Raw genomic sequence first — 9088 nt, 5'->3', positions numbered from 1 at the left:
CCACCCCACCCCCACTAGAGCTGTACTTTGAATATCCTGTTTTCCATTCTTAATTAGCACTTTTCTCAGACAAAGACCACCACCTTCAACACCTCTTTGACCCTTTTGTCTGTGACATCTTTTGATTATCTGCTCACACCACACCCTCAATGTGTCCCTTCCCCCCCCCCCCACCTTAAACCAATCTATATTTCTCCCTTGTTGAAACTATGCTGCAGTTCTGCCGAAGGGCCATGAAGGCTCGAAACGTTAACTGATTTCTTCTCCGCCGATGCTGCCAGACTTGCTGAGTTTTTCCAGGTAATTCTGTTTTTGTTAATGTGGGGGTTACCGCGTGAAGCTCCCCGGGTTAATGTGGGGGTTACAGTGTGAAGCTCCCCGGGTTAATGTGGGGGTTACAGCGTGAAGCTCTCAGGGTCAATGTGGGAGTTATCAGGTATTCCTAATTCAAACCAACGTCATTGCTCGCAATGCATTGTGGTTCGGGATGGGTCCCGGATCATTCGAACCTGATAGCCGGAAGGGGGCGGTTGGGCTGTCACGTGCCCTGTTATTGACAGCCTTTTCGGCCAATAGGCACTCGCAACCTTTGGTGACGCTTTGCCATGGGCCAATAAGCCGGCTGTCGGGGCGGGAGCTCTTGTGCTCTCTCATACATACTTTCCGCTGTTAATAAAATCGTGCCGGAGGCCGGGCGGTGTGGAACGACCTTGAGTGCGGCAGAGAGCGCGCGTGTGTGTAGAGTGTAGGTGAGGACGCGGTTGTAGCTGGAGCTTGTGGTGAGAGAGAAGGTAACGGTAACGGGTGGAGGGAGCAAACTGTGGGTGTCTGGAAGGTGCAGTCGTGGTCACCGCTTCGCCTGCAGCTTACACAAGGGCAACATTGGGTCCGACACTGGGCTCCTCATCCCCGGGATCAACCGCTTCAATCCGCGGGTTTCCGGCTCTTTCCATGTGAAGGTGCTGGAGTCGCTGGGCAGTGGTGGGGGTTGCCGCTCATTTGCTTCCTGGTGGGCAGCACTCGGTCAGTCAGCGGGGGGAACTTGAGCTTCCAGTTTCTCCCGATTATTGCTGCCGGTCCCGGCTCCCGGCTCCAGTCGCCGCTCGGACATTCACTGCCTTTCTCTCTCTCTCTCTCTCTCGGGAGGACTTGTGAAATCCCGACTCCCGGTTTTTCCTTCTAAGACCAGTTTGCTTCCCGACGCTTACAATTGAATTGAATTTTGGGCGGGATTTGCTGGTCTTTGAAATGTGATCAAAGGAATTCATTGAATTCTGCATTCTGAAGGTGTGATTCTTTTTTAAAGAAAAGGGTCCTGGTGTTCCCAGGCTTTGAAGCAATCCGGCCACGTGGCTGGATTTGGCGGGGGGTGAAGGGGGAATGAAGGGCAGCAATAGGCCGAATGTCATTAAAGCTTCTTTGCAGACTTACAAAGTCACCCGTGTTAGCTGAGGATGTCGGTTAACCGCAGGCTAGAGGAACCTGCAATACCGGGTAATAGTCGTCATTCGAGTCTCCGGTTTAATTCCGATCTCTCTTGTGTAATCGCCCAGCCTAAGTGATGACATAACAGTTTCAATGTTGGTGCCTTGCTGTCTTCAGGAAGCCTGAGTTCACTGAATCGGTGGGACTGCCTGTCTTCCCACTCCTGTGACTGGTGGGCAATGTCTCATTTGCGCCCTTTCATTCTATTGCGGTTTGAGGATTTTTAATGTTTCAAGACACTCGCAATAATCGGCTTTTTGATTCCTCTGAAGGTTTTATAATGACCTTCAGTTTGTCCTTGAATCTTCCTTCCCCATATTTCGCGCTGTGAAGCGAGCAGGCTTGATGAAATTTAAAAGTTATGAATAAAAACGGGTCAGCAACTTACAGGTAAAGGCGATGTGATCGATACCTTTATAAATTACTTTTGAGGATGAACGAGTCAACCTCTTGAAATGCTGCTGTGCTGAATTGGCCTGTCACAGTCACATGATATTCGTGCTGAGCTATCGCTTGTGCTTTTCCACCTGTCTTCAACTTTTAACACCGCTGATTATACATACCAGCCTACTCCAATGCCCCTTCTCGGTCCAGCTGGTGGGTCTGCGCTTGCCTGGCTCCATTATCTGTCTAGTGTTAGAGAATCACCTGCAATGGCTTCTCTCCCTGCTCCTGTGCCATTACTCCTGGAATCCCTCCAAGGAGCTATTTTTGGCCCCCTTGTTATTTCCCACCATGTTCCTCCTTGGTGACATTGTTAGTAACACATCTGGTTCCCCATGTGCACTGCCACAGCTCCACCTCACCATCCTTAACCCCACCACTGTCTCTGATTTATTACGCTGCTCATCTGACATCCAATACTGGATGAGCAGAAAATGCTTCCGCCAAAGCCACTGACTTTGGCCCGACAACAAAATTTGTTCCCTGGCTACCATTTGAGGCTGAACCAGATGGATCACAAGCTTGCTGTTCTATTTGACCCTGAGATGGGCTTCTGTTTGTGTAATGCATCACCAAAACCACCCACCTTCACTGCTGTAACATTGCCCATTTCCAACCCTGACTCAGCTGTCAAAGTCTTCATCCAAGCCTTTGTTATCACTAGATTACACCTGGCCAGCCCCTCATTTTTCAATGTTGGAAAACTCTTTACAGGTTCCTTGGGACAAATTGGTGAGACTACAACTGAAATTATCTTTAAATGCATTGCTTTAACTTAGTTCTTTTAATGGTTGAGCTTCCACAACTAAAGACAAAGCTCTTATAACACTAACCTCCCCTTCCTCTTCTCTTTCCCCCTCAAGCAATTACAAAGCAAAATGGGCGATATAGAGAAGGGCAAGAAGGTCTTTGTACAGAAGTGTGCACAATGTCACACCGTTGAAAGTGGAGGCAAACACAAGACTGGGCCAAACCTGTCTGGTTTGTTTGGACGGAAGACTGGCCAGGCTGTAGGATTTTCTTACACTGAAGCAAACAAAAATAAAGGTACATTGTTTTTGGCTGAAAGTAGCAACTTGAATTTAGCAACTTGAATTTAGCAACTGATGACAATTGAATCTATAATTAGTTACATAAATTGATAACAATAGATATCTTAAGTGAGTCTTCAGATACTTCATTCTGTCAGCTTTTGAATTGTGCTTCTAGTTTGAACTAGAATAAGTAGATTTTTATATGAAACATGGATTACAAATCCAACTGAGATGTGAAGGAACTATCAAATTAAATAATTCATTGTGGGGGCAATGAAACTGGTTGCTAGCTGGATGTTCTCTTTAACATGTTTTGGCATATAAATCAGTCAGAAAGCACTAAGCTTAATTTGGATGTTCAGTAATTTGAGTAGGTAATTGTTTAAAAGTTTTTTAACAGCATTTATACACTCTAGGAATTAATCTGCGGAACTGAATTAATAGCGCTTGAAGAAAATGGGATTAAGATTTGGAGTTGCAAGTGTGTAAAAGACTGCATCAAAAAATTGCAAATAAATTTTCTTGGTGCTTTGAATCTTTAACATGACAACCTTTACTCAATGTTATTTGGGCATCTGGCTTGTTCCAACTAGTCACTTTTTTTTGTCTTAGCTTTCCTCAACATCTAACTGCCTAGATTTAGCCAATTTGCTTTCCACTGTGATTTCAAAGTCTGAAACACAGAATGCCTCTAAATGTGGCATTCTTCTCACGCAGTTGCATCTCTGAACATAGCAAATGCTTATTCATTGAGGTAAATAATCATTGTTGGCCTTGAATGGATATTACTGAACATTTTTCTGCTAGTGACTTGTGAGAAATGACTGTTAGCAACTTGGATTTTCTTATCAGTGGTCTGAAGATCATTTCAATCCTGGCTCCAACCAAAGTTCTAACAGTATTGTCACTTTGAGCCTACACACCCACACGTGGGACAGATTATGCATGATGACAAATAATGTACTGACAATCAGTTGAGCAAGGCTAAAGGTTGCCTCTTAGACAATTACACACTGCCTCTCTTGGCTTTAGTGCAATGTGATCCATAATTAAGATTAGATGTCTCTCAATAGTAATTTGGTTTTACTTGGCTCTTAAAATTGCTCCTCATTCCTTTAAGGTGCAATGATGATTGCACCTTTGTGTGGCTTAACAGCCGTGTTTATGAAACTTGCATCAAGTTGAGTTCATGTGAAGCTAATGCCCACATGTACACCCCATGTTCAGAAACATACTTTGGATTTGAGGTTATTCAGTCATGATATTAAAATGAAAGCATTAAGTGTTTTATTCAGACTTAACAATTTTAGATAATGAGTTAAGGCCCTTGAATGAAAACTTGCTTTTACACAAATGAAATTAAGATAGTCACATATTAATCTTACAGAAATGAAATGCATCTTAGAATGCTGAGGAAAGTCAAGAAATAGTGGAAGTCCTGACCTATCTTTGCATTAGGAGTTATGCTAAAGGACAGCAAGGTTCACGTACAAAAATCACTAAAAGCTACTGGACAGGTACAAATGTTTAGAAAATGAATGGAATGTTGCCCTTCATCTTGAGGGATTGTTATAGTTGTATTGGTCTCTGGTTAGACTACCAATTTGAGTATAGCATTTTATTTTTGGCAGTGCACTCCAGGAAGAATCTATTGGCCTTGGAGTGACTGCAGTGCAGTTAATCAGAATGACAGTGCAGTGAAAAGGGTTAAGTAATGAATATAGAGGATTAAGCATAACTTTAAAATTAGAGTTGTCCATCAGGGTTGATGTCAGATATCACTGAATTAAATTGAAATAGAATAGCACACAGAAGGAGGACATTCAGCCCATCACTTATTCCCACTCTTGACTCTCCATATCTTGGCAAATTATTTTGCCTTCAAATATTTATCCAATTCACTTGTAAAGTGCATTCCAAATCAAATCATTTGTTGCATTGCATTAACTCTGGTTATCACCCTTTAGCCTTGGGGAGCAGTTTCTTTATTTTACTCAATTTAAAGCCTTTAATATTTTAAACACCTGCCAAATCACCTCTTTGCTCTTTTTGGAACAGACAGGGTTAATCTGAACTTCCCCAGTCTATCCACATGTCTGTAATCCCTCATCCTGGGAACCAAGCTAGTAAATCTCTTCTGTACACTCCAAAGCATTTAACTGGACACCCAATCTTTGAACTAAACTAGTGCTTTATGTAGGTTTAGCATAACTTCCTGACTTTGATCATTTTAATATGTCTCATTTCTTATTAAAATGTATCCCTCACTTTTCTACATTGAATTCCCTCTGCCATATGTTTGCCCATTCCACCTGCCAGCCCTCCTTGAAGTCTATTCCTGTCCTCCTCACTGTTTACTTTAGTTCAAAGTTATCTATAAATTTTGAAATTGTACCCTGTACCCTCTAAGTCTGAATCTATATTAAAGAAACAGGAGTGGTCCTAGTGCTGAACCCTGAGGAATATCACTTCACAGCTCTCTCCAGTCCAAAGAAGCCACAATTCACCACAACTTGCATTGCTGAGTCAATTTTGTATTCATACAGCTGCTCTCACTTTATCACATGGGCTTCAATTTTGCTGATGGGCCTAATTTATGTGGTACATTGAGGGCTCCAATTTTCTCTTTTTGAAGAGCCCAGAAGAAACCTGGAAGCCTAATTTCCCCCCAAAACCTGAGAGTATGTCAATTAAACATTGTTAAACTGAGGTAAACAGATTTTTGTTAGACAACTCTGGTCTATTTAAAATGTGCAATGGGCTTGAGGGCTGGCCTACTCTAAGACATTTCCTATGTTAAATGGGGAAATTGTGGGAGGGAGGAACAAATAACTGTGGACCAGTGATAATACTCTTGGAGAAACATGGGTAAGTTTAACCCTGGCAGCTTCACACGGCAGCCCCCACGCTTAACCCTGACAGCTTCGCGCATACGGCCTGAATTGACTGTCTCTCCTCTCTCCCTCAAACTGAATGTAAAGTTCAATCATTATGGTTGCTGCTATCTAGGGCTGCCTTCACTGAGATCATTAATCCCATTTTGTTGCACAATACCAGGTCTAGTCTGCCCTCTGACTCCAGAAAGTGTTGTTCTAAGAAACTATTCCAAAAACATTCTATGAACCCCTCATCTAGGCTACCTTTGTCCATCTGACTTTTCCAATCTATATATTAGCTTAAAATCTCCCCATGATTATCGATGTGCCTTTCTGACAAGCTTTCATTATTTCTTTTGTGCTCCCACCTACCATGGTGGTTATTATTAGGGGACCTGTACTTGACTCCCACAGGTGGCTTCTTGCCTTTACCATTTCTCATCTCTACCCAAACTGTTTCCACATCCTGGTTTCATGAGCTTGAGTCATCCCTCTCTATTGTACTAATATCACCATTAACTAACAGAGCCCCTGCCACCTCCGCCTTTTCCTTGCCCTTAAGTGTCCCTTCAATATTCAGGTCCCTATCCATGTCCTCCTGCAGCCATGTCTTTGTAATGGCTATCAAATTGTACTTAATTATTTCTGTGTGCCCTCAGTTCATCTATTTGTTTTGATTGCTTCATGCATTCAGATACAGACCCTTTTGTTGTTTTTATAACCTCCTTGATTCATCTGTTGATTTATTGTTAGATTTGTACTCAATCCCTTCCTGTCACTGTCTTTTCATTTCCCGTAATAATACCTTTCTCTTTGCCTGGTCTTACTTTGGTGCTAATGACATGTTGAACAATCATGAGATGTGTAGGACTGATGTATTGGACAGGTGGAGTGACATTCCAGTCCTAGCTAAAGGAATGAGCTATGATGGACTAGGTAAACATGAATTAAACATGACTTGTTATTTTAATACCTTGAATTCAAAAGGAACTTGTGCACATGGAAGAATTCCTTTTTTAACCAACCTGAAGATTCAAATCACTTAATTGGTTTATTACTTGAATATAAAGTCCTCTTTTTTTATTCCATCCTAACTTCACTCCTTTTCTGGGATGCAGTTCCATGGATCCCTTCTGCAATCAAGTGATTATTCAACTTTGAGCCTTGATTGTGAATGTAAGCAACTTTAACCATTAGAACTCTTTCAGTTCCTCTGGAGATAGTGGTAATGTCTGTCTGGTACTGGACTAGCAACCCAGAGGCCCAGGCTAATGCTCTGGGGGCATGAGTTAAATCCTATCACAGCAGGTGGTGGGATTTAAATTCCATTAATAAAATCTGGAATGTAAAGCTAGTCTATCATCGACTATTGTAAAAACCTGCCTGGTTCATTCATGACCCTTAAGGGAGAAAACCTGCCATCCTTATCTGATCTGGCCTACAGGTGACACCAGATTGATAGTAATGTGGTTGACTCTTTAACTGCCCTCTGACATGGCCTAGTGAGCCACAGTTCAAGGGCGGTTGGGAATGTGCAACAAATGCTGGCCTAGCCAGTGACACCCACATCGCATGAAAAAATAAATGTCAGGCCAATTGCAATGCTTCTGTTAATGGAAAAACCTGGTTCTGCCTGACTCTCTCTCTTGCTTACTATCTGGACCATTAGGGCAGTCTTCCATTTCTTGGCCAGCTGTTTTTATTCAGAGTAGAGGAACATGTTAAAGAGGAGGGGAAAAAAAAGGCTGCTCATGTTGTCTTTTGTTTTTGCAGGTATTACCTGGGATGAGGACACACTCAGGATTTACCTGGAGAATCCAAAGAAATATATCCCAGGAACAAAAATGATCTTTGCAGGTCTCAAGAAGAAGAGTGAACGTGAAGACTTGATAGCTTATCTCAAATCTGCCACAGCTAAATAACTTTGAGGGACAGAATCTGCTGCCTTATTTATTGATGGGTAGATTTGACTCCTGATTGAGAAACCTTGAAGCGACAATGCCATTGTTGCAGTTGAATTTTTAACTATTTCTGGTTTTTACCATGTGTCCTGTTCACAGCATTCTCTACCATCCTGTAACATTGAACTGTTAAATTTTAAACTTGGAAATCACTGACCCTTTCAACTAATAAGAATAAAAGGGAATGTCAATCACCCACACTGTTTCAGTTCATTGCACTGTCACTAGAGGTGTAACCTATTTGGCTATGGTGATGGGGAAGAATGTTAATATCCTAACTTTATTTGGGTGTTCTCAGATTTCCTCAGCTCTCATTAAATTCCTGGCTAAAACTATTGCAGTTAAGACGGTCACTAGTCTGAATTGGCAGTCAGTTCAACAGAACCATTCCCAACATCTATTGGCAGTCTCAGGAACAAGTATTAATTACCCTGTTTTTAGTTGGGTATTCCCCCTCTGAAATGGGTGATAATTTAATAAGAGGATGGGGAAAATGATTATTCAGAAAGCAAAGTTTAACAGATTTAGTTGTGTATCTCAGTTTTAAAAATGGGATTGGTATCTTAATTTGTATCCATAAGCACATTCAGTGCCCTGAAAGCTGTTGCGCACACATTGCAACATGTGATTTGATGCTGTTTAAATTTGAACGTTTGTTTGCATGGTAAGTTCTACAGAAAGTCACTCCACAAATAGTAAAGTGCAGTTCAACCATACAATCACTGGGAAAATTGAATTATTTTAAGGTGCAAGTATTAAATCTTAAAGTTGTATTTGATGTGTGCTTTACATTCTTGGCCCCAAATTTGATTTCTTCAAATAAGATAAGAGATTTTTTTCCCAATCAAGTTCTGGAATGATCTATGCCTTTTTAATATCTGTATATAAAAATAACACTGTCCACTACTTCCAACCTCAGTGGGTTAGCTAATGAGTAACAGAACCAAAGTACCTGGATTTATATTTTTTTAAAATCATGCTGGAAAAATGTTAATTTATTATCTTTTTGTAAGCAATTTCCAAGTTGTGCTGGACAGCAATGAATAGTTTTTGAAAAAAAGGTTAAATCAGGTGTCCATATCATGGAAACTTGGAATTTATATACATCAGTTGGGTTTTCACCCACTGCATTTCCAGGCATCTGTAACATCGAATAAGCATAAGAGGTAGCAAATTTTAGAAATCTTGTTAATTGCATTATTGCTGCTACTGGTCTTAAATGACTCAATTTAGTGCTCTTACTAACAAATTTGGCTTCCACTCAAGCTATCTTATTTACAGTACAGTG

General features: G+C 41.4%; 1 protein-coding gene across 1 annotated transcript; it reads left to right on the top strand.

Annotated features, from left to right (window-relative positions):
* The first annotated feature begins 2770 nt into the window (after window positions 1–2770).
* On the top strand, window positions 2771–7996 carry LOC144678906 (cytochrome c). The gene is made up of 2 exons (XM_078538991.1): window positions 2771–2976; window positions 7613–7996. The coding sequence occupies exons 1-2, from the start codon at window positions 2808–2810 to the stop codon at window positions 7759–7761; spliced, it is 318 nt and encodes a 105-aa protein (XP_078395117.1). The 5' UTR covers window positions 2771–2807; the 3' UTR covers window positions 7762–7996.
* Window positions 7997–9088: the final 1092 nt, after the last annotated feature.

The sequence above is a fragment of the Cetorhinus maximus genome, chromosome 3 (genome assembly GCF_964194155.1).
Source record: "Cetorhinus maximus chromosome 3, sCetMax3.hap1.1, whole genome shotgun sequence".
In the NCBI taxonomy this organism is placed as follows: Eukaryota; Metazoa; Chordata; class Chondrichthyes; order Lamniformes; family Cetorhinidae; genus Cetorhinus; species Cetorhinus maximus.
Note: the sequence above shows the minus strand (reverse complement) of the source record. Positions and strands in the feature narration are given on the sequence as shown.

Excerpts from the sequence above, each read along its gene's own strand:
- LOC144678906 (XM_078538991.1), top strand. The coding sequence starts at position 2,808 with ATGGGCGATATAGAGAAGGGCAAGAAGGTCTTTGTACAGAAGTGTGCA. Across the intron at positions 2,977-7,612 it reads TGAAGCAAACAAAAATAAAG|GTATTACCTGGGATGAGGAC; the intron begins GTACATTGTTTT and ends TTGTTTTTGCAG.